General features: G+C 44.6%; 1 protein-coding gene across 1 annotated transcript; it reads left to right on the top strand.

Moving 5' to 3' along the window:
* On the top strand, positions 1-25,309 carry LOC144689105 (immunoglobulin lambda-1 light chain-like). The gene is made up of 3 exons (XM_078556249.1): positions 1-178; positions 285-476; positions 24,611-25,309. The coding sequence occupies exons 1-3, from the start codon at positions 37-39 to the stop codon at positions 24,901-24,903; spliced, it is 627 nt and encodes a 208-aa protein (XP_078412375.1). The 5' UTR covers positions 1-36; the 3' UTR covers positions 24,904-25,309.

Raw genomic sequence — 25,309 nt, 5'->3', positions numbered from 1 at the left:
GATCCTTGCTCTGATTGGTGAATCACTCTAATTTGCATGGATTTCCTTCCTGATGTGAATGGGTCTATAACTGGGTTCAATGGGCAGCTGCTGCCACGGATACACTCGGTGAAAGGAAGCAGGAAGCTCACTGGCAGAAATGATGCGGATTTTGTGTTTTGCCTGGTCTTTGGCGCTGGTAAGCACAAACACTGAACTCTGCTCCTCCCGGAGCAGCAGATGTGGGGGTGTGGAATCACTTTGAAAGAGTCGATTTATAATGTTTAATCCCTGCTCTTTTACAGATGGACAATCTCAGACTCTGACTCAGTCTCCAGACCTGACAGTGAAACCAGGAAACACGGCCACACTGGACTGTAATTTTGGAACAGATGATGGCAACATGAGCTGGTACAAGCAGACATCAGGAACAGCTCCACAAACGTCCCTCAGCTTGTACCATTCATGGATTACCCCTTACTATGCTCCTGGGTTTAGTAGTGCCTGTGTCACATGAATAGCCAACAGTGGCCACAATATTTACCAGTTAATCACAAAGGGCGTGGAGATGAATGATGCTTCCATCTATTATTGTGGAAAATGGGTTTCATCAAGCAGTGCTTACAGGCGGAATCATCCCAGATGTGCACTAAGTGTAGTCGCGGGCGGGAAAATGTGCCGGCTGCAATGATGGCATTTCATGCCGTATCGTCCCATTAATAATTCATTCCTGGGAAACAAGCTGGGTTGCTGGCAGGACAGCCTCTGATTTGTCCGTCCTGCCATCACCTCAGATGTTCAGTAAACTGGGCGCCATGTTTAAAGGCTGCCCTTGCACAGAGCTAGCACTATTCAAGGGATAGGAAGCTGCTGGGAACCGATGGCTGCCAAAGGGAGGAAACATGCTGCCCCCAAACTTAACGACGTGTCCCTCGAGTGCCTACTGGACGTAGTGGAGGTCTGCCATGATGTCCGCTACCCCACTCTGGGCGAAGACCAGCAGGCAAGGTCACCAATCCAGCATAGGAGGCGGTGGCAGCGGTGGTCAGTGCAACACCCTGCAAAAGAGGACAGCCACCCAGTGCAGAAAGGGGATGAATGTTCTCATCCGTTCTGCCAGGGGAAGTCACTCTTCTCATCACTGTCAACTCACACACTCACAAACCCATCACACAATCACACATCCACAAGGATCTCGCCACTCAAGGGACAACACCACTAGTTCTCACACACACCCTCACATCTCCATCAGGCTGCAGCTCGCATCCTCATCCTGTCCATGGCTTCGCTAACTGCACAAACATTCCATGCAGTGCCATCTATCCTGCTTGCACTCTCCCCATCAGTTTTCATGCAGGAGAAGCTGGCACACAACAGCAGAGGAAGGTCCCAAATGAGGGTGGAATAGCCCACATTAAACCCCTGATTCACTTTGAGGAGTGTGCCATTGTGCTAACTGGTGAGGACGTGGACCATGTCTGCAGCGATGGTGAGGTCGGCGGCGAACACCCATGTGAGGATCCTGCACCACACCATCCCTCTCTCAAAGCAACGGTGAGTGTTCTCACTCATGTTTTTGACTCTGTTGCCATGCATAATCACCTCAGTGTTGGGTCACGGGGAGCTCTGCCAAGCAACCGACAGCCTCAGCCAGCCAATCTCTCACCTCCAGCAAAGAGGACATGTCCTGCTTTGAAGAATTGGAAGTAAGCAGCTTGGAAGACCCGTCACAGTGCTTACCCACATCCTCCACAGGACCTAGATCTAGAGCAGGCTTGGGTTCACAACCTGGTGGTCACTGCAGGGACACGTGTCCGCAGCAGGAGGAGGTAATTTCAGCCGAGCTCAGCTGAACCTGCCTCTTCCTGCTGCGGGCACTTGGAGGAATGCTGGGGAAGAGGCATCTGCGAGGTCCGAGTCAGCAGAAGGCAGAGGTACATCATGCAGAGCTGTTGGAAACTCTCAACCGAGTGGCAGGTGAGTTGGAGGAGTAAATCCGCCTGCTCTCTGATGAAGTGGTGCCCACATATGTGTGCATGGAGGCCTCCATGGGAAGGATGGCAGATGCTATGAAGACTCTGGACCAGCAGAACGTGGGGACACACGCAGACCTGCACTTCATCGTGGAAGCCATGGGTGAGTTCCTGCAGTGGCAATGTGAGAGGGAAATGGGGCATCTCAATGTCCCTCCAGATGCTCCTTCCCGCAGGCCGAGGCCCTTGGGCACCCGAAGGGAGGAGGAGCGGCAGCTGGACAGCTCTGGGTCATCCACTCAGGAACCTGAGAGGCTGTCCTCTCCCTCCGAGTCCCCTTTGCCTGTGAACCCCTCAACCTTGTTCTCTGTCACCACAGCGGGAGCAGCTGGCCCACAGGAGGACAGACAAAGCAAGCCAGGGCCCTCAAGGCCTCAGCTCTCCAGAGGACCAACGTCAAAGTCGTCAGAAGCAACAGGGCCAACCATCGCACAGGCAGTTTCCACCCTTCCTGTGAATGTCAGAGCAGCAACTAGAAGAAGTTGTAGGCCTAGAAAAATTAAAAATTTTTCATCACAAGTGGTTGCATGGGTGAATACATTTTGTCACTTTATAAACTGAAAATATATTCTATGAGAATAGATGTTTTTAAAAAATATTTTGGGGGAATATTGTGTTATTCTTTAAAGAAGGCTGGGTTTCTGTGTCTTTGTGTGTGTGATTTTATTAAGCTGGGTAAGAATTTGATAGGAGTCAGGTTGTCTGGGGTTTTCGAAACATGAAAAGGATAGAGGTGTTAAATATAAGGTACAAGTAAATAGGTTGGATCTAATATTTGCATTTTTAGCTAACTTCAGAGGCTGCTTGAATTTCAAAGGGGAGTCAGAGATTGCAAGGAAAATGTTTGCACCTTTCAGGAGTCCATAGATAAATAGTTGTGGGTTATGATATTTTTATTGACCCAAAAGCAAAGACAAGGTGGAAACGTGAAAGATCTTATATTTGGAAGGGTTTGAGTTTCGAAGGGGTGTGAGAACAATGGGACTGAGATGAAAGGGAGAAAAGGTATATTAGAGTGACTGTGGATAGCTGGTTTTAAGCTATTGAGCTGGACAGCTATTAAACTGGATAGCTGTTAAGCTGGAGATGGCTGGAGATAACTGGAGCTGTTTGAGCTGTCAAGATAGCTGGAGCTATGGACAGGGGGGGATGCAGTTTGAATCACCCCTCTCTTCAAATCAGAGAAGCCTTGGGCTGCAGGAAGCAATTTTATTCTGAAGTGAATTCCATAGCAGAGTGGAAGAGGGTAAAGGTCACATGGTACATCTTTGTTAAAGCTATAGCAGTTTGCCTTGTGCCATATTACTGGATTTTTCATGTTTAAACATCCATAAGGGATTGTTGCCTGGAAGGTGTTTATTTGTGGGTTTGGCCAAGTAGAGAGTTTTTGGGGAAACGTTTTGTAAGACAAACCTTAATTGTGTAACTGTAATCTTATGTGCTTAAGTTTTCTTTTATACTTGTTAATAAAACTTTTAATTTAAAAAAAGTGAAAAGTGTTACTGTACCTCTTCCTGCTGAGATCAGTATGTCTTCTTCTCATTATCAGAATACAAAAAAATAGTGGTGGCCCATAAGCTAACTTTCCCTCTGGGATTTGCTTTGCACAGCGATTAACACCGGCTGTGGTCATAACAATGTCACTTTCGCTGAGTAATGTGTAATGGTGTCTTTCAGCTTCATTTACAGACTTTGCGAGTCCTCCCCTTGCATCTTCCCGCTCCCCCCTCCCCACACCACACAACTAGCAGTTCTGCTGCACGCAGTCGGCCCACAAGTGATTCTGGAGGTAGAAGTGTGTGTGCATGGCAGGGTCTTTCAGAGCCTCGTGCAAGCACTCTCCCACTCACGCAGAGCCTTCCTCCTTCACATTCATCTCACTGCCCTGAGCATTTTCAATGCTGCCTGCTGGGATTCTCATTCAGTTGTCCACCTGAGCTGACCTGTATCTCAGCCCATCCACTGATCACACTCCCATGCAGCGCCTGTGCTCGCCCAACACGAGGCTCCTCTCACTTTTGATTTCAGAAGCATGCTCATTGTAAGGTTCCTTCTCAGCTCCCCCATCCTTTCCCCTCCCCCAGTCACCCACATCCTTTCCCCCATCACTGTTGACCCTTCTGACATCACCTTCCACCTTCCCATCATCACCTACCAACCAGAACCCTTTTCTTCCCAGGATGTCCAGGTGAACGTGCAAGTTCTCTATCTTCCCGAGAATCCCACCCCCATCCACATTGACTTCCCCGACCACCTCTGTTCCACCCCCAGGGTCTGTGCCTGCCTCCGAGTCCCCACCAACCACCCTCACCATCCCTTCTATCAATACCATCGCACCCTCACCCTCCCACCCTACTGGCTCACTCTGTCCTCTTTCATTCTCACTATCCCCTCCTACCACACCTGCCCCCTGTTCGATCTCCAGGAGGCAGTTATCGACTGCATAGACCCCACCCTTGCACGTTCACCTGGACACCTTACTCCCTCCTCCATCTTACCGCTTCCTCCTCATGGACTCCTTCATCCTCCTGGACTCCTTTTCTCCTCCAAACTCCTTCCTCCCCACGAAGTCCTTTCCCCTCCAAACTCCTTCCCCCCTCTGAACCCCTTCCCTTACATCCTCCTCCCCCTTACACCTACCTTACCAGTTGCTGCATTCTACTCCATTATACCCTCCTCCCCCAATAATCCCTCCCCTCCCCTGCCAACCTCACACTCCTGGCATCTTCATTCCACCCTTCCCATCCTCGGCCTCCCATCCCCACCCCGGTACACCTACCTCTCCCAGTCAAACCTAGACCTTTCTTTCACACCCCACCCTGGTACAACTTCTGCTCCCACTCACAACTGGACCTTCCTCTCTCCCACCTCCGACGATCACGACGATCATCCGTAGCAGCCCATGGCCAAGACCATGAAGTCCCGAAGCAGACCCAAGACATCAACGGAGACCTTCCACCTTCAGTGAGCTGCTTCACGCAGAGCCATGTCCGTGAGAATCCACCTGGCATGCACGTCTTCTTCCAGGGTCGGGTAGCTGTAGGGCTCCAGCTTCTTCTGCTCCTCGGAAGTCGGCAATGTGAGCAACGAGAAGTCCTGACTTCCTGCATGTCACACTTGTCAAGGCGTGTGCTCGCCTGGCATGTTTTCCTGCCGACGTGGGTGGTAAATTGACCTGGGGTGGTGATTCCGGTGAGCAGGGCTTATAATCAGATGGAAATGCATTAAAACGACATTCTCAATGTGCAGCAGCAGGAAGCATGACTTGTGGAGCAGATGATTGCAAATGTGAAACTGATTTTTGGCCTTCTCGCTATATTGTCCGCTCACGCCCGCCATGACGCCTGACGCCAACGGGGATGGAAAATTCTGGCCCATGTGTCACAGTAACAGAAGGTAAAACAAAAACTAGGAGCTGTAAGGGTTATACTCTTAATATTGTTTTATCTGATAAAACATTCTAGTGTTTTACATTTCATAAAATCACTTTTTAATTTTGTCCTTTGTACAACATTTTCCAATTCATATCATTTCATAATTGATAACATTCTGAATCTCACTGCCCAGTATTGGGTGTTGATGATATTTTAATGTCAGTGTATAGGCGTTGCTGTGAGTTCATTCCTTACTGTCCCTCACCGGCAGGAACACTGGAAATACATGAAGCCTGATTAATGCTGGGACTGGAGAATCTGAATGTGTTTTCTGTCTGATTGCAGGATCCTGGATAACTGTATGGACTGAGCCCTAGAATATCACACTGTTAATGAGTTCAGCCAAGGGACCAAGCTCTTTGGTGCAGGTAAGTGCTTGGAAATTCCCTCCTGCAGAAACCAGCTGTGTGAATTTAGGCAACATAAATGAATTAATAATTCAAGCTCAGTTATTTCTTAGCACCTACTTGTTAAATGACAATTTTACAGTGAAAATACTAATTACATCTTTAGTCTCCAGCACCAGTTGTGTTAAATAGGCACACAACAATAATTATTAGGGCTGCATATGAGTTTGCACCGCCTCTGACATTAGCAGTTTATTAATCAAAAACAGAAATACCTGGAAAAACTCAGCAGGCCTGGCAGCATCGGCGGAGAAGAGCAAAGTTGATGTTTCGAGTCCTCATGACCCTTCAACAGAACTAAGTAGAAATATGAAAGGGGTGAAATATAAGCTGGTTTAAGGAGGTGGTGGGGGGGGGGAGAGAAGGTGTGGGGGGCGGGGGGTGGTGTTGTTGGGACAAGCAAGCAGTGATAGGAGGAGATAACCAAAAGATGTCACAGACAAAAGAACAAAGAGGTGTTGAAGGTGGTGATATTATCTAAAAGAATGTGCTAATTAAGATTGGAGAGCAGGACGAGCAAGGTAGCTCTAGTGGGGGTGGGGTGAAATAAACCATGGGTGGAATACATTTAAAAATAATGGAAATGGGTGGGAAAAGAAAAACCTATATAAATTATTGGAAAAAAACAAAAGGGAGGGGGAAGAAACGGAAACGGGGTGGGGATGGAGGAGGGAGTTCAAGATCTAAAGTTGTTGAACTCAATATTCAGTCCAGAAGGCCGTAAAGTGCCTAGTTGGAAGATGAGGTGCTGTTCCTCCAGGTTGCGTTGAGCTTCACTGGAACAATGCAGCAAGCCAAGGACAGACATGTGGGCAAGAGAGCAGGGTGGAGTGTTGAAATGGCAAGCGACAGGGAGGTCTGGGTCATGCTTGCAGACAGACCGAAGGTGTTCTGCAAAGCGGTCACCCAGTCTGCGTTTGGTCTCTCCAATGTAGAGGAAACCGCATTGGGAGCAACGAATACATTAGACTAAGTTAGGGGAAATGCAAGTGAAATGCTGCTTCACTTGAAAGGAGTGTTTGGGCCCTTGGACGGTGAGGAGAGAGGAAGTGAAGGGGCAGGTGTTGCATCTTCTGCGTGGGCATGGGGAGGTGCCATAGGTGGGGGTTGAGGAGTAGGGGGTGATGGAGGAGTGGACCAGGGTGTCCCGGAGGGAATGATCCCTACGGAATGCCGCCGGGGGGGTGAAGGGAAGATGTGTTTGGTGGTGGCATCATGCTGTAGTTGGCGGAAATGGCGGAGGATGGTCCTTTGAATGCGGAGGCTGGTGGGGTGATAAGTGAGGACAAGGGGGACCCTATCATGTTTCTGGGAGGGAGGAGAAGGCGTGAGGGCGGATGCGCGGGAGATGGGCCGGACACGGTTGAGGGCTCTGTGAACTACCGTGGGTGGAAAACCTCGGTTAAGGAAGAAGGAGGACAAGTCAAAGGAACTGTTTTTGAAGGTAGCATCATCAGAACAGATGCGACGGAGGCGAAGGAACTGAGAGAATGGGATGGAGTCCTTACAGGAAGCGGGATGTGAGGAGCTGTAGTCGAGGTAGCGGTGGGAGTCGGTAGGCTTGTAATGGATATTGGTGGACAGTCTATCACCAGAAATTGAGACAGAGAGGTCAAGGAAGGGAAGGGAAGTGTCAGAGATGGACCATGTGAAAATGATGGAGGGGTGGAGACTGGAAGCAAAATTAATAAATTTTTCCAGGTCCCGACGAGAGCATGAAGCAGCACCGAAGTAATCATTGATGTACCGGAGAAAGAGTTGTGGGAGGGGGCCGGAGTAGGACTGGAACAAGGAATGTTCCACTAACCCCATAAAGAGACAGGCATAGCTGGGGCCCATGCGGATATCCATAGCCACACCTTTTATTTGGAGGAAGTGAGAGGATTTAAAGGAGAAATTGTTCAGTGTGAGAACAAGCTCAGCCAGACGGAGGAGAGTAGTGATGGATGGGGATTGTTCGGGCCTCTGTTCGAGGAAGAAGCTGAGAGCCCTCAGACCATCCCGGTGGGGGATGGAGGTGTAGAGGGATTGGACGTCCATGGTGAAGAGGAGGCGGTTGGGGCCAGGGAACTGGAAATTGTTGATGTGACGTAAGGTGTCAGAGGAATCACGGATGTAGGTGGGAAGGGACTGGACAAGGGGAGAGAGAAGGTAGTCAAGATAGCGAGAAATGAGTTCCATGGGGCAGGAACAGGCTGACACGATCGGTCTGCCGGGACAGTCCTGTTTGTGGATTTTGGGTAGGAGGTAGAAGTGGGCCATCCGAGGTTGGTGACTACCAGGTTGGAAGCTGTGGAAGGAAGATCTTCAGAAGAGATGAGGTCAGTGACAGTCCTGGAGACAATGGCTTGATGTTCAGTGGTGGGGTCATGGTCCAGGGAGAGGTAGGAGGAAGTGTCTGCGAGTTGTTGCTCAGCCTCCGCAAGGTAGAGGTCAGTGCGCCAGACAACAACAGCACACAGTTTATTAATACTGTTTCTGTATATTAGTATTGTTTCTATTAATAAGCACTCTGATTTTACAAATTCATTTCCAAAATTGCCTATGGACATTAGTTGGTTTATATTTTTGAAATACGGTTGGTGCAGATAGATTTTTGATCAGTATATGGTGCAGTTTTTTCAAACCCTAATGAAGGACGGTGTTGGAGAAAGGGATAAATTGTGGTGTTCACTCATGGTTGAGCTGTTTTGTTGAACAACTGTGGGAAGGTGAGTCACTATTAGAAGCACTGAGAGGAGTTAAGTTTAAAGAAAGGAATTTCATTTATCTAACACCTTTCATGTCCTGAAGTGTTTCATATTGAATCGATTAGTTTTGAAGAGCCATTATTGCTGTATGCAACTAAACACAACAGGCAGTTAATGCACAGCAAGATCCTGCACACAAGACCAATTATTACTTTAATAGAATTAATTTAAGGATTATTGACCAGGACACTGGGACAACAATGTTATGGGACATATTGCATCCACTTGAACAAACATTCTTTTCAGAAACAAAGCATTGTTCATACAGCAGTGTATTTACACAGTACTCCAATGAAGTGTTGATCAAAACATAGTTCCTGGTTCCATATTTCTTTACTCAAGTCCCCTCTCTCATCCCTATTTTCTGGTATATTGATGATGGTCTCAGTGCTATTTCCTATTCTTGCAATGAACTGGAAAATCTCATCAACTTTGCTTCACTTTCTACCCTTCCACCTTTGTATGGTCCATTTCCAACACTTCCCTTCCTCAACTTCTCTGTCACAATTTCTGGGGATAGGTTAACAAACTGGGGAGATTATCACCGGAGAGGCGGTAGTATAGTGGTATTGTCACTGGACTAGTTTTCCAGAGACCCAGGGTAATACTCTGGGGATAAAAACAAAAAGCTAAAAGCTACTGCGGATGCTGGAAATCCAAAACAAAAACAGAATTACCTGGAAAAACTCAGCAGGTCTGGCAGCATCGGTGGAGAAGAAAAGAGTTGACGTTTCGAGTCCTCATGACCCTTCGGCAGAACTGAAGTATAGTTAGGAGAGAGGTGAAATATAAGCTGGTCTAAGGTGGGGGGCGGGGGGAGAGAGAAGTTGAGGGTGGGGTGGTTGTGGGGACAAGCAAGCAGTGATAGGAGCAGATAATCAAAAGATGTCACAGACAAAAGGATCAAAGAGGTGTTGAAGGTGATATTATCTAAGAAAAGTGCTAATTAAGAATGGATGGCAGGATACTCAAGGTACAGCTCTAGTGGGGGTGGGGTGGAAAGACTAACAAGATATTAGTTGTAGATTTAAAAATAATGGAAATAGGTGGGAAAAGAAGAATCTATATAAATTATTGAAAAAAAAAGGGGAGGGGGAAGAAACGGGGTGGGGATGGGGGAGGGGGAGTTTAAGATCTAAAGTTGTTGAATTCAATATTCAGCCCGGAAGGCTGTAAAGTGCCTAGTCGGAAGATGAGGTGCTGTTCCTCCAGTTTGCGTTGGGCTTCACAGGAACAATGCAGCAAGCCAAGGACAGACATGTGGGCAAGAGAGCAGGGTGGAGTGTTAAAATGGCAAGCGACAGGGAGGTTTGGGTCTTTCTTGCGGACAGACCGCAGGTGTTCTGCAAAGCGGTCGCCCAGTTTGCGTTTGGTCTCTCCAATGTAGAGGAGACCGCATTGGGAGCAACGAATGCAGTAGACTAAGTTAGGGGAAATGCAAGTGAAATGCTGCTTCACTTGAAAGGAGTGTTTGGGCCCTTGGACGGTGAGGAGAGAGGAAGTGAAGGGGCAGGTGTTGCATCTTCTGCGTGGGCATGGGGAGGTGCCATAGGTGGGGGTTGAGGAGTAGGGGGTGATGGAGGAGTGGACCAGGGTGTCCCGGAGGGAATGATCCCTACGGAATGCCGCCAGGTGGGGTGAAGGGAAGATGTGTTTGGTGGTGGCATCATGCTGTAGTTGGCGGAAATGGCGGAGGATGATCCTTTGAATGCGGAGGCTGGTGGGGTGATAAGTGAGGACAAGGGGGACCCTATCATGTTTCTGGGAGGGAGGAGAAGGCGTGAGGGCGGATGCGGGGGATATGGGCCGGACACGGTTGAGGGCCCTGTCAACGACCGTGGGTGGAAAACCTCGGTTAAGGAAGAAGGAGGACATGTCAGAGGAGCTGTTTTTGAAGGTAGCGTCATCAGAACAGATGCGACGGAGGCAAAGGAACTGAGAGAATGGGATGGAGTCCTTACAGGAAGCGGGATGTGAGGAGCTGTAGTCGAGGTAGCTGTGGGAGTCGGTAGGCTTGTAATGGATATTGGTGGACAGTCTATCACCAGAAATTGAGACAGAGAGGTCAAGGAAAGGAAGGGAAGTGTCAGAGATGGACCATGTGAAAATGATGGAGGGGTGGAGATTGGAAGCAAAATTAATAAATTTTTCCAGGTCCCGACGAGAGCATGAAGCAGCACCGAAGTAATCATCGATGTACCGGAGAAAGGAGAAATTGTTCAGTGTGAGAACAAGTTCAGCCAGACGGAGGAGAGTAGTGGTGGATGGGGATTGTTCCGTCTGGCTGAACCTGTTGTAACTATTCTTTTATGATATGTTTTCCCTTCTCCTGCTTAAGCAAAGATTCTGCCACCTCCTTCAACTTGTATTTATATAACCCTTTTAATGTAAATAAAAAACATCCCCAGGAGGTTTACAATTGTCAAACAAAATAAGTTGCTAAGCCAGACAAGGAGATATTAGGTTAGCGGTCAAATAGATAGGCTATTGTATTGCTGGAAAAAGAGACATGTCAAAGCTTTTGGTCTTGCACTCATCAGGACACTTCGCAAGAATACCAATGTAAGGGGAAAACAACTATTTATACTGTATCAGAAGAGAGTGCTGATTGGTTGACAAGCAGGCTCTGATTGGTAGAGGTGTTACCATGCAAAATGTAACTACATATATTAATAAACAGGACCCTGTTCTTTGCAGACAGAAAGAACATGTACACTGTTAGGGGGGAATATAGGGGTACAGTAAGAACTTATTGAAAGGGAATGAATTACTTAAAATCTCCAAGCAACCAGGGCTACCAAGCACATTGGCAGTTAAAGGTTACCAGATGAACCTTGCACAGCCTTAGGGCCTGCAAACAACAGAAAGGCTTTGGGAACCGGACTGGAGTCAGAGGATGGCAATAACATAGATTAAGTGTGCTCTTCAACAGATAGGGGAAGAACAGATGGTCCTAGTTTAGGTAGGAGGGAAGGTCTCTGCCTGGGTGAAAACAAACAGGGACTATGGTGCATATTACCAGAGATGTTTGTTTACTGTAAACAAAATATGTTGACGAGATTGGAATCCGGAAACTGTTCTTGTACGTGACTAATAATGTATAAATATACTGAACACTTGTAATTTAGCAGAGTGCTATCTCAAGCTGCATTGAGTTGGTTCTCCCCTTGCAATTTCTCGAATAAATGATCGTGACCTGTGACTGAGACTCCTGTGGTCCGTTTGTCAAAGTGACCATGACAGTTTGGCGTAGTCGGCAGGATCCTCGGATTGGATCTTTGGGACGGCTCTGCAGAGTGGGTGAGTATATTTTATTTACCTCCCATAGTTAGTGCAGTAAGCCTACCCGAGAACGGTCTGGTTGAGTATCAAAAGAATCGGGAGGAGGACTCAGGACAGGAGATAGGAGGCGCCGAGAGGAGGCAGAGATGCGCGGGCAGGCTACGGTTTGAGATACAACCTTAGCTGAAGCCAAGCAGGCCAGACCCCAGTAAAACAAATAGACCGCACACACCGCAAATAACTAAGTTGTCAGAGCCGCATGAATTAATTGTGCAGAGACAAACAAATAGAATGCTGTGAGCAAAACAGGAAAGTGCTTTGGAATTCAACTGGGGAGCCGTGGACTCCATTACGAGTTTCATAGCGGAACAACAGTCAAGATTAATCACAAAAATGCAGCAAAGGGGGTGGAATCCACAGGGAACCCCCAGAGGACAAAAACAGTGGTGGGTAGAACAGAAAAAGGATAAGGAGAAGAAAGGGTTGATGGTTATTATTACCTTGTATAATTGATCTAAGTTACAAGAGCTGCTTGTGCTGAAGAGAGAGAGAGACAGAGAGATAGAGAGAAAAGGGGAGGTACCCCTAGGGAGTTAATAAGCACTGACAGGCAGGAGCAGGGGAAATGTGAACAAGTTTGATGGTCCCTATAGGTGGAGCCTTCAAGATCCTTTATTTCCCCTACTGCTATTTGAAGTTTCGTTTAGAATATGAAAGTTTTAAGTTAAGTTAAGGATACAAGAATATAAATACATACCTCTAAATATATGTTTGTTTGTGTGCAAGGAAGCATTCGTATGTGAGCTTTAACGTGTTTTCTTCCGTAAATTGTCATTTGTGTGTGTAGTTCAGCACTTTAGGGTTGAAAGCCCCATGTTAGATTAAAGGAAAAGTATACTCAAACATTCCAAAATTTTGAGTATAAGATTTTAGTTGAGATTTCTGGCAAAAAAAATTGCAATTTGAAGGTATCATAAAGCTAAACAGGGTTAGATGAACCAACCTTTGTACCACCCCCTTGCAGACTAGTATCACCAGCTTCCAAGCTGATTGGGATTGATGCATACATGTTGCATTAACTCATATGAGTTAGTATTCTAAAATTCCAAGGGAAAAAATTACCTGAAGTTCAAAGGGTTCTAGGAAAACCAAAAGGCATAAACACACGGTCTAGGTGGTTCCAATGGATAAAAAGGGATTTCTTTTGAAGAGATGAATTAAATATGAAAGGAAATCTGCATCCCAACAGAATTATTTGAATTTGGGACAAGGCTTGAGGTGTAAAGTGCAGTGTAGTTTAGAAGATTACTTTTGAATCACTAGGATGCTATCTAAAATAAAGAATGTGTCTATAAACATATGGGACTTTTCACCTGGATACAAATCAGTACACATAAGAAAGAGGTAGTTTTAATTTGATAGTGTAAATTACATTTCTTACAAAGTTTAAAATTTTGAGGTTTGGTTCGTGAAAAGTTCTCAAAAGGGAATTTTCATTTAAAAAGTTTGACCTCAATTGGCACTAATTCAAATGCTGCAAATAAGTCTATTCCCAAAATATGAAGCTAAGCTCAAGACCTTGACAAAGTTTGGCAGAAATCCAATTTTTGGGCGAGTTAATGAATCTATTCATTAACATCTAAAAGAAACGGGTCAGACAGAATTTAATGGGTTACTTTTGAGACAATAAAATGTTGTTTGAGAAGAAGATAAGGAAGCAAAACATGTCAATGCCTGATTTCTGTTTTAAAACTGTTATGAGAATACTTTATTGGATTTTAAATTCTCTCCAGACATCTGAACAAGATAAGATTGTAGTCTGTTGTATGTGTAAAATGGTATGAGGCAAGTAGGCGAAAGAGTTAGGGGAAGAGCACACAATATACAAACTGTTTTAAGGGAACTGAATTTGATAATCTGGCCATCAACTGAGACATTGGAAACACATAAGGGGAGATAAGCAAGGATGTAGAGACAGAGATCCTCGTTGACATGGAATAGTTAATACGGCCTAAATAGCAAGGAAACATTATAAACGATCAAGACAATAGAGAAACTGACATCAAGAGAATCTTAGGATGATCATGGTCAGGAGAAAAAAACTTAGAGGTAAAACTATGTGGAATCTGTAGTTCAGGAATTGAAATGTAAGGAGAAATAATACTTAACAACAATTTACCTCAAGATGGATATAGGTAAAGGGAAAGCTGGAAAAAGGCTAAATAGATGTATTACTGATTGTATTAATGTGCCTGCGAGCTACAAAAAGTAAGACCACAGGATTAACACTATGATGACAGACAGAGTTAAGCAGCCCCCATAGAGAACCGTCACCGGAAGTGAAGATACTGAGCCATTGAAAGATAGGATAAGAAGGTGCATTGTAGAGTTGTGTAGGCAGTTTAAGGAATTGAGGTCTAATGCGGGACAGCAGCAGGAGACAGTAGACTGGAAGGAGTGGAGGGTGCCTATCCAGATGGATTCAGATCAGGGAACTCATTTCACAGGAAGAGTCATTAAAGAAATGTATAAATTTAAATATAAACAGAAATTCCACATTCCCTACCAGCCACAGAGCTCGGGGATGGTGGAAAGGATGAACTGAACTTTGAAAAAAACATCAATCACAAAAGCAATTCAAGAGACAGGGAACAGCCCAATATTCTAATGAGTTAGGGCTACCCCAAGCAGGACCTCTGGGCTCACCCCATTTGAAATAATGACAAGGAGAGCAATGCAGGTACCTGAGGGAATCATAATGGGAGTGGGAGATGTAGGACCACTAAAAGGAAGGATGCGAGACTATGTGAGGGAAATAAGTAAGCAATTGCATGAGTTAAGGAAGAAAGTCAGAGACCGACAGGTGATTAAGGATATGGAAACAGGCAAATCCAAAGAGCAACAATGGACCAAGTGGGGAATAAGGTGATGGTCAAGGTGAGCTCAGAGCGAACAGGCATGGACCATACGAGGTAATTATGACAGGTGATACATGCGCACCTGTAGATATGAAAACGGGAAGTAAATGGAGGCATTACATACAGTTAAAGATACACGACAATTGACCAAGTGGTAACTCGGAGAACGGGAGCTGATATTAATGTCTCCACAGATCCACCATCCTGGTTGTGGGCGTATCAGTACTGGCAACAAGGTTGGGGATCATCACTGCTCATCCCGCACCACAGGAGAGACTTTGGTACAGCACAGACTGTGCCGAATGCGACACACAACGGGGAATGATAAATGTAACAGCAGGGGAACACAAGTGCTCTTGAATTGTAGTAAGGGTTTGCTTCACGTCGGGCACGATCTGGTGAGAGGTTGGTGGGGGCTGCATGCGAAAGTTGGCACTTATGTTAAATTCCCAAATCTAACTACTGTGTGTTTTAAGCATAAGGAATGGGAAGAGCAGTTCGACTTTGACTGTGGGTCAGAGAGCCATGTTTATGTAACATGTTTAACAATGTACAAGACCATTACTCATTCTCGTGTTAGGGATTCTAAATGGAACATTTGTAGCCCAAATGATAACATTATACCGACTTGGGGAAACAGTGACAAAAGATGGACGTGGGAGGTCCGCCCAAAAGAGAGTACCACCGCCCCCCCATGCCAACCAACCCACCTTGTCCGGCCATGCATCCAGGGCCGACAAATGGTCTCGTATTGATCAATAAAAAGAAAGTTTTATATGATAATGTACACCATGAGCTGGTACCCGTGGTCTTGAACATCTCTGGTGTCGCCCTGCCCCAGTGGTGCTCAACCCACATCCAAGCACTCTATACGGCTCTGACACGCCAGTTGATGACTGAAGCAGTTCAGTTTAATGGCGGGATGCGATCAGGTCTAGAAGGAAACCGAAATAAGCGCAGCCTGATGAATGGCACTGCCACGATATTCAATACAGGGACATCAATAGTTAATTCCATCGACCTAGCAACTGTAGATCAGAAGATCCCTACCCTGAGCTTTAAGCTTAAGGAGATTTTAGAGCGGGGATAGGGAATTCATAACACCCAATTAAATACAGACCTGGACATGACACGGTTAATCCAAAACCTAGCTACCGTGCTTGAAAGTCATGTGGGACTATCAACAAACTGATTAACATAGGGGAAAAATATTTCAGACGAAGCGAGCAGAAATGATGTTTGCAGCACCTATGGATCTTGGGCACTGGAACAAGCCCGAGAGAATTTAAGACAGATTAATGATGGGATAGTTCCTTTATGGGTGACTAATGAGCATTTATTTAATCTTTCACGACACAAGGATCATGACTTGACCGGTTGCCAGCTCAGAGCTTTAACACACATATATAGGATGAATGTTGAATGTATAGTGAATAGTAATATGCTAATAGGCATTGTATTAGTAATACCTGTCATACCTATGTTGACACCCGGCAGGATATTATATAGAGTAAAAATATTGGGGTTATACGGGGGGATTACTATATTAAGTACTACGATATTCCGCCATATGCAGTGGACATAGAAGGGAATATAGTTAGCACCACATTAGAAGGGTATAATATAGAGGCCACCGCAGTAGTATGTGCACATCCAATATATGAGACGGAAGAAGCAAAGTGCGGATTTAAAGCAGCAGAAAACTGTACAATGGAAACTATATGGGCTGCAAAAGAACCGACCCATGTTGCATATGCAGCGAATGGGAGATATTGTATCACCACGTGGCAGCAGAAGATCCAATATGGGAACAACCGGATATGCCCCATCCATAATCATTCAGTGTGCCTACACCTACAGGTGCCAGCAAGGGTAGGGAAAGTGGGACTGGTCGAAATATACAAGAGAGGAACGACTATTATTCAGGTCAAGGAAAGCCTTAAGGATAACCTGACACAATATTTGAAGCAGTTCTCCTATGAAATTCCCTTATTACCTGAGCACCTAACTACAATTTGGAGACAGGCTCAGCAGATATACAGAACTTACAATACACTGCAGCAACAGGTTAGAGCCTTAAAGGAGGATATCGGACAAATAGATTCTTCCACATGGTGGGAGGACCTGTGGAACTGGGGCTCAAACATACAGATATACCCCTGGATTTGGATTATCTTCCATGCCCTAGTTGTACTTCAACAGATATTGATTATCTATCTAACATACTTGATTCATCGCACTTGGAAGTCACAAAAAAGATGGCGCTGGGGGAGTTTTAACAGGTGGAGAAGGAATTTGGTAAGTCAGAGGTTTAAATTAAAGGACCAGATGATACAGATGGTCTGACCAGTACTTTTTACGTGCCAAAGCTGGATACCTGGCCAGTATCAATGGGTGGCGGTATGTAAAGAGGGCGGACAGCACCACTGTAGTTGGCTACCTTGGGCTAGGCCAAGGGCCAAAAAGGGAGACTGTTAGGGGAGAATATAGGGGTACAGTAAGAACTTATTGAAAGGGAATGAATTACTTAAAATCTCCAAGCAGCCAGTACTACCAAGCACATTAACAGTTAAAGGTTACCAGATGAACCTTGCACAGCCTTAGGGCCTGCAAACAACAGAAAGGCTTTGGGAACTGGACTGGAGTCAGAAGGTGGCAATACATAGATTAAGTGTGCTCTTCAACAGATAGGGGAAGAACAGATGGTCCTAGTTTAGGTAGGAGGGAAGGTCTCTGCCTGGGTGAAAACAAACAGGGACATACGGTGCATGTACTTGTTACCAGAGATGTCTGTTTAATGTAAACCTATATGTTGACGAGATTAGAATCTGGAAACTGTTCTTGTACGTGACCAATAATGTATAAATATACTGAACACTTGTAATTTAGCAGAGTGCTATCTCAAGCTGCATTGAGATAGTTCTCCCCTTGCAATTGCTCGAATAAACGACAGTGGCCTGTACCTGAGACTCCTGTGGTCCGTTTGTCAAAGTGACCACAACAACACACATTGTACCTATCTTAGCTAAACAAAATAATTGGTTGCCATTCATTGACTCATTCCTCTGGGAAATGCTTTGATCAATCATGGTCAAGCTGCCTGGTATAAATTTCAAACAATGCTCAGCAGTTAACTGTCAGTCACCATCAATTGGTGCATTCTCCACAGCAATGCCCCTACCAATCAGAGAGCACTTGCCAATCAATCAGCACTCTCTTCTCATACAGTGTAAATTGTTGTTTTCCCCTTATTTTGGTATTCTTGTGAAGTGTCCTGATGAGTGCAAGATGAAAAGCCTTGATATGTCTCTTTTTTCAGCAATACCCAAGTTCTTTACTACCAAACCACTATTTATTAGGCTTCAAGGAACCCCATGATTAACACTGCCTTCCTACCTCATTTGAGGGGCCCTTGACTCTCTCCTGCTTTAATACTCCAAGCTCCTGCTGGAACATTCCTTCTGCTCCCTTCCCTCTTCCCTTTGTTGTCATCCATTGACCTTATTGCTGTTCATTTGGGACTTTTTTTGTGACTTTTGTGTTTGCACATTCTGAGGCTAGATCTCAGGTCTGGGTGGATTCATTCTGATATTGTGTGGACCAGAATGTCTAAGTAATCGGACTCCGGTAGGAGTGACACTGTGGTGAAAGGTCTTGCTGGGTCTGTGCTGAAGTTTGGCTTTGAGTACTGACACCCAGACCAGGCCTCACACCATTGGCTCACTGTGAATTGCTACTGGTTGTCAAGTCAACCTTGTACCTGTCCAGTTGGGCTAATGTTGCAGTGTACATTGCTAGCAGCCTCATGGAATCCGAGGACATTGAGGAAAGTAAAGGTGGAAATTGTGGAGATGCTGGCCATGATCTTCTAATCACCCTTACATACAAGGGTGCTGCCAGAGGACTGGAGAACAACAAATGTTACATGCTTCTTCAAAAAAGGGTCCAAGGATAAGTCCAGCAACTGCAGTCCAGTCAGTTCAACCTCTGAAAGCTTTCAGAAACTAATCCAGAACAAAATTAACAGTCACTAATTGGTCAAATGTGGATTAAGGAAAGTAGCATGGATTTGTTAAGGACAAATTGTGCTACATACATACATACGAACAAAGGGCAGGAGTAGGCCATTCAGCCCCTCGAGCCTGTTCAGCCATTTAATAAGATCATGGCAATCTGATAGCAACTTGAAATCTGCATCCTGCCTACGCCCAATAACCGATCACCCCCTTTGCTTACCAAGAATCTATCCACCTCTGCCTTAAAAATATTCAAAGACTCTGCTTCCACCACCTTTTCAGGAAGGGAGTTCCAAAGATTTATGACCCTCTGATTGAAAAAAAATTGCTACATCTCTGTTTTAAACAGGTGACCCCTTATTTTTAAAGTCACCCCTATTTCTAGATTCTCCCACAAGAGGAAATATCCTCTCCACATCCACCCTGTCAAGACCCCTCAGGATCTTATATATTTCAATCAAGTCACCTCCTACCCTTCTAAACTCCAGCGGATACAAGCCTAGTTTGTCCAACCTTTCCTCATTAGACAACCCATCAATTTTAGATATCAGTCTGGTAAACCTCCTCTGAACTGCTTCCAACGCATATACATCCTTCCTTAAATAAAGTGACCAATACTGTACACAGTACTCCAAACGTGGTCTCACTAGTGCCCAGTACAACTGAAGCATAACCTCCCTACTTTTGCATTCAATTCCCCTCGCAATAAATGATAACATTCTATTAGCTTTTCTAATTACTTGCTGTACCTGCATACAAGCCTTTTGTGATTCATGTACTAGGACACCCAGATCTGTCTGCACCTCAGAGCCCTGCAATCTCTCACTGTTTAGATAATATGCTTCTCTTTTATTCTTCCTGCCAAAATGGACAGTTTCACATTTTCCCACATTATACTCCATTTGCCAGATCTTTGCACACTCACTTAACCTATCTATATCTGTTTGTAGCCTCCTTATGTCCTCTTCAAAACTTACTTTCCTACCTTTCTTTATGTCATCAGCAAATTTGGCAACCATCCCTTCAATCAAGTCATTTATATATATTTTGTAAACAGTTGAGGTCCCAGCACTGATCCCTGTGGCACACCACTCATTACATCTTGCCAACCTGAAAAAGACCCATTTATGCCTACTCTATACTTCCTGTTAGCCAGCCAATCTTCTATCCATGCCAATATGCTACCCCCTATACAATGAGTGTTTATTTTCCACAATAACCTTTGATGTGGCACTTTATCAAATGTCTTCTGAAAATCTAAGTACAGTACATCCACTGGTTCCTCTTTATCCACAGCACATGTTACTTCATCAAAGAACTCCAATAAGTTGGTTAAACACAATTTCCCTTTCACAAAACCATGTTGACTCTGCCTGGTGACCTTGAATTTATCCAAATGCCCTGCTATAACTTCTTTAATAATAGTTTTTAACATTTCCTCTATGACAGATGTTAAGCTAACCGGCCTATAGTTTCCCGCTTTCTGTCTTCCTCCCTTTTTGAATAATGGAGTTACATTTGCTATATTCCAATCTAATGGGACCTTCCCCGAATCTAGGGAATTTTGGAAAATCAAAAACAATGCATCAGTTATCTCACTAGACATTTATTTTAAGACCCTAAGATGAAGTCCATCAGGACCCGGGCTCTTGTCAGCCTGCAGCTCCAACAATGTACTCAGTACCACTTCTCTGGTGACTGTAATTTTCCTGACTTCCTTCCCCACTTCCATTTCCTGGTTTATAGCTGCTTCTGGGATGTTACTTGTATCATCTATAGTGAAATCTGTTGCAAAATGCCTGTTCAATTCATCTGCCATCTCCTTGTTTTCCATTATCAATTCTCCAGGCTCACTTTCTATAGGACCAATGCTCACTTTGTTAACTTTCTTTTTAAAATATTTATAAAAACTCTTACCATCTGTTTTTATATTTCTGACTAGCTTTCTCTCATACTCTATTTTTCCCCTCCTTATTAGTCTTTTAGTCATTCTTTGCTGTTCCTTATATTCTGTCCAATCTTCTGACCTGCCACCTGACCTTGCTTTTTCTCTAAGTTTGATACCATCTTTAACCTTTCTAGTTAACCACGGATGGTGTGTCCATCCCTTGGACTTTTTCTTTCTAGTTGGAATGTATCTATTCTGTGTATTCTGAAATATCCCCTTTAATATTAGCCACTGCATCTCTATTGATCTATACCTTAACCTAATTTGCTTAACCAGCTCAGCTTTCATGCCCTCATAACTGCCCTTATTTAAGTTCAAAAACTTAGTCACAAACCCATTCCTCTCTCCCTCAATCTGAATGTAAAATTCAATTATATTATGGTCGCTGCTACCTAGGGGCACCTTCACTATCAGATAATTAATTAATCCGATCTCATTTCACAAAACCAGGTTTAGTATAGCCTGCTCTCTGGTTGGTTCCAGAACATGCTGTTCTAAGAAACTATCCTGGCAACATTCTATGAACTCCTCATTTAGGCTACCTTTGCCCATCTGACTTTTCCAGTCTACATGTAAATTAAAATCCCCCATGCTTATCACTGTGTCTTTCTGACAAGCTCCTATTATTTCTTCCTTTATGCTCAACCCTACCATGTGGTTACTATTAGGGGGCCTGTACACAACTCCCACAAGTGACTTCTTGCCTTTACCATTTCTCATCTCTACCCAGACCATTCCCACATCCTGGTTTCCTGAACTTAGGTTATCCCTCTCTAATACCATCATTAACTAACAGAGCCACCTCTCCACCTTTTCCTTGTTTCCCCTCCTTCCTAGATATCCCATATCCTTCAATATTCAGGTCTCAATCCATGTCCTTCTGCAGCCATATCTCCGGATTAGCTATCAAATCGTAATTATTTATTTCTATGCGCGCTCTCAGTTCATCTGTTTTGTTTTGAATGCTACATGCATTTAGATACAGAGCTTTTAGTTTCATCCTTTTATTCTTTTTGTAACCTCTAGTTTCATCTGTTGATTTACTGTTAGATTTGTACTCTCTATCCATTCCTGTCATGGTCTGCTTATCATTTCCCATAATAATACCTTTCTCTTTTGTCTTGCCTCTGCTCTTTGATTCACCACATCTTCACAAATTTGATCCCTTGCCCCCACTATTTAGTTTAAATTGTGTTTAACTGACTTGCTGGAGTTTTTTGAGGTAACAGAGGGTTGTTGAGAGGGATGTGGTTGATGTGGTTACATGAGGCAGAATCTTCGGCTTGGCGAGCAGGGGCGGGGCTTGCTCGCCGAGGCGTAAAATGACGCGGGGTCACATTGGGCGTGCGTCCCGTTGTCACCGCGCGTCATTCAGGTTTTCAGTTCGCCGGGAGGGCACCCGACTCGGCTGAGTGCCCGCCGAACTGTCAAAGGCCTATTAAGGCCAGTTAATTATCAATTAAAACAATAAACTGAGCTGCCCGTCCAACCTTAAGGTTGGCAGGTAGGCGAAGAGCCCAGGCGGCCTTCGCATTTTTCATGGAACCTCATCCACGGGCGGGATGAAGTTTCATGAAGGTTTTTAAAGGTTTGAAAAAATTTTTAATAAAATTCATAGACATGTCCCAGCTCATGTGGCAGTTTCACATGAGGGGACATATCCTAAAAATTTTTTTTCCTTTATTAAAATTTTTTAAACTTAAACTAATCTCCCTGAAGCAGCCCTGTGCTTTAGGGAGATTTCTGCGCTCTTTCACGCATGTGTGAAAATTCTTCCCATGGATTTGCAAAAAGCATTTGATAAAGTGCCACATAACAGGTTTATCAGCAATGTGAAAACTCATGGAATAAAAGGAGCAGTCACAGCATGGATATGGAAATTGGCTGAGTGGCAGGAAACAGAGTAGTGGTGAACGGTTGTTTCTTGGACTAGAAGAATGTATACAGTGGTATTCCCCAGTATTTACAGGTGGCACAAAATTTGGAAGTATCATGAACTGTGAGGAGGATAGTGATAGGTTTCAAGTGGACATAGAGAGGCTGGTGGAATTGGTGGATACATAACAGATGAAATTGAATGCAGAGAAATGTGAAGTGATTTATTTTGGGTGGAAGAAGTGGAAGAGGTAGTCTTAAAAAAAAAAGGTACAATTCCACAGCGGGTGCAGGAGCAGATGTACCTGGGAGTATATGTACAAAAATTGTTGATGTTGTCAGGGCAAATTGAATACGTGGTTATACACTTATGGGATCCTGGGCTTTAGAAATAGTGGCATTGAGTAAAAAGGCAAGGAAATTCTGAAGAACCTTTCTAAAACACTGGTTTGGCCACAACTGGAGTATTGTGTCCAATTCTGATTAACACATTTTAGGAAGGATGTGATAGCATTAGAGAGGCTACAGAAAAGATTTACAAGAATGGTTCCAGGGATGAGGGACTTCAGTTACGTGGATAGATTGGAGAAGGTGAGGTTACTTTCCTTGAGAAGACAGGGTTAAGAGGAGATTTGACAGGGGTGTTCGAAATCATAAGGGATCTGGACTGAGTAAATAGGGAGAAACTGTTCCCATTGGCGGATGAGTGGAGAACAAGAAGACACAGGTATAAGGTGAATTATGAACAAACCAAAAGCCACATGAGGAAAATCCTTTTTTTTTATCACAGTTACTGGTTAGGATGTGGAATGCACTCCGAGACTGATGGAGGCAGATTGAACCGTGGCTTTCAAATGGAATTGGATAATTATCCAAATAGAAAACATTTGCAGGGTGATGGGGAAAAGCTGGGGCAGTGGGGCTAGCTCAGTTGGCCTTGCAGAGAGCTGGCATGGACATGACGGGCCAAATAGCCTCCTTCTGTGCTGTACCCATTCCATGATTCTGTTCAGTCAGCACGTGTAGAATTTTTAGACACTTTGCAACTTTCTATTTCTAATCATTTACACTTGGATATTGAGAATTGTCCCTTTCATTCCCTCAGGATTGTAGCCATGGGAATTGTGAATCCCAGGGAAGGATCGCTGACTATCAAGCAGGAAATGATATAGCTTTTTACTCTGCTCTCCCTACAGAAGGCTAATGTACTAATTGGAGCATCATCACAGACCATTCACTAACCTGTCACTTACTAGTCTATAGACCTGAGGACCACGCACCTGCTGCCCTCACCCAGTGCGGCGGTGGAGAGTTTGAGATACTTTTATCCTTCCCGTGGCAGTGGGTGGCACAGAGAGGCATTAATGATGGGTTGTGTGCAAAGGGGTGAATGGAAGAGAAAGAGCTGATAGGACAGACAATATACATTATCTGGGTATGATGCCACTTTATACTGATATTTTGTGTCTCTGAGTCCATTAATGGCTCAGTGTCAGAACTCATTGAAGTAGATTTTCAGAAGTAGTGATCACTTAGTTTTTGGTGAGAAGTGGAATCCAGAGATCCAGAGAGGGAAAATCGGAATCACTTCCCTCCCTGTTCAGGGATACTGAGATCAAATGACGAGTCCCTGCTGCACTCACCCAAGACCAGCCAACTCAACACAGGCTGGGGATAGAACCTGGGAGCTGGAGGTGAAGTACCCACAGTGAGTAATGCTCTAATCCACAGAGTCACCAGGAGGGTTCTAAAAGAAATAATTTTATTTTAAGAAATTGTAGCTTTTTTTGTTTTGACAACAGCTGGACAATTTTAAAGGGACAATGCCCTCTCACTCAATGAATGGGTCAATGGGGTCCACTATAGGAAGCTGCAACCTTTCAAACCTGCTTCTATTAAATTCTGAAATGATCCTAAGTTTTTCTCTAACTTGATACAAACATGTGTTTTCTCTGGTTCTGATCACAGCTCAGCAACTCCCTTCGGTAAAATTGCTTGGACCTTCAGCCGATGAGATGTCCACTAAAGGAGCCGGCATGTTAGTTTGCCTGGTCAGCAAACTGTCCATGGGCTTTGCTGCGGTCAGCTGGACAGTCGATGGGAGCTCGACGAGCAGTGAGGTCCAAACCAGCATGGTGTCGCGGAACCCGGACAACACCTTCAGCCTTAGCAGCTACCTGACAGTCCCTGACAGAGATTGGAGCAGTGGGAAGGTGTTCTCCTATACAGTTCAACAAGGAACAGCATCAAAACAACCATAACTGCCTCACAATCCAATTGTTAAATAGATTGAAGTTTTGCTTGTGTCTGTTGCCTGAATGGTGAGAATATGTCACTTTATCTTCCTCCATCTTTATCCACCCTCTACCCTGGTACCTGCTGCATTTTGTGTTTCTGTTTTGCTTTGTGTGATTCTGCTGTATCATTTGAAATGTTTGTACCTGAGGTAGGTTTTGCTCAGTTGCTCCCATTGCAAGAGGCTGCACCAGGGTTAAAGTGACCAGTTATTTGACTCAAACCAGAAATTTCAGTTCAAATGTGTGGTTTGCTCAGCACCAATGCTCGATCTAATGAAAGTTATTAATGAAAATAGTTTCTGATTAGCCAACAGCATCAGACTGGTAATGACTGTCACTGAGTTTAAATTCCAATAAAGAGGATCTGTGC

The sequence above is a fragment of the Cetorhinus maximus genome, chromosome 13, assembly GCF_964194155.1.
Source record: "Cetorhinus maximus chromosome 13, sCetMax3.hap1.1, whole genome shotgun sequence".
Taxonomy (NCBI): Eukaryota; Metazoa; Chordata; class Chondrichthyes; order Lamniformes; family Cetorhinidae; genus Cetorhinus; species Cetorhinus maximus.
Note: the sequence above shows the minus strand (reverse complement) of the source record. Positions and strands in the feature narration are given on the sequence as shown.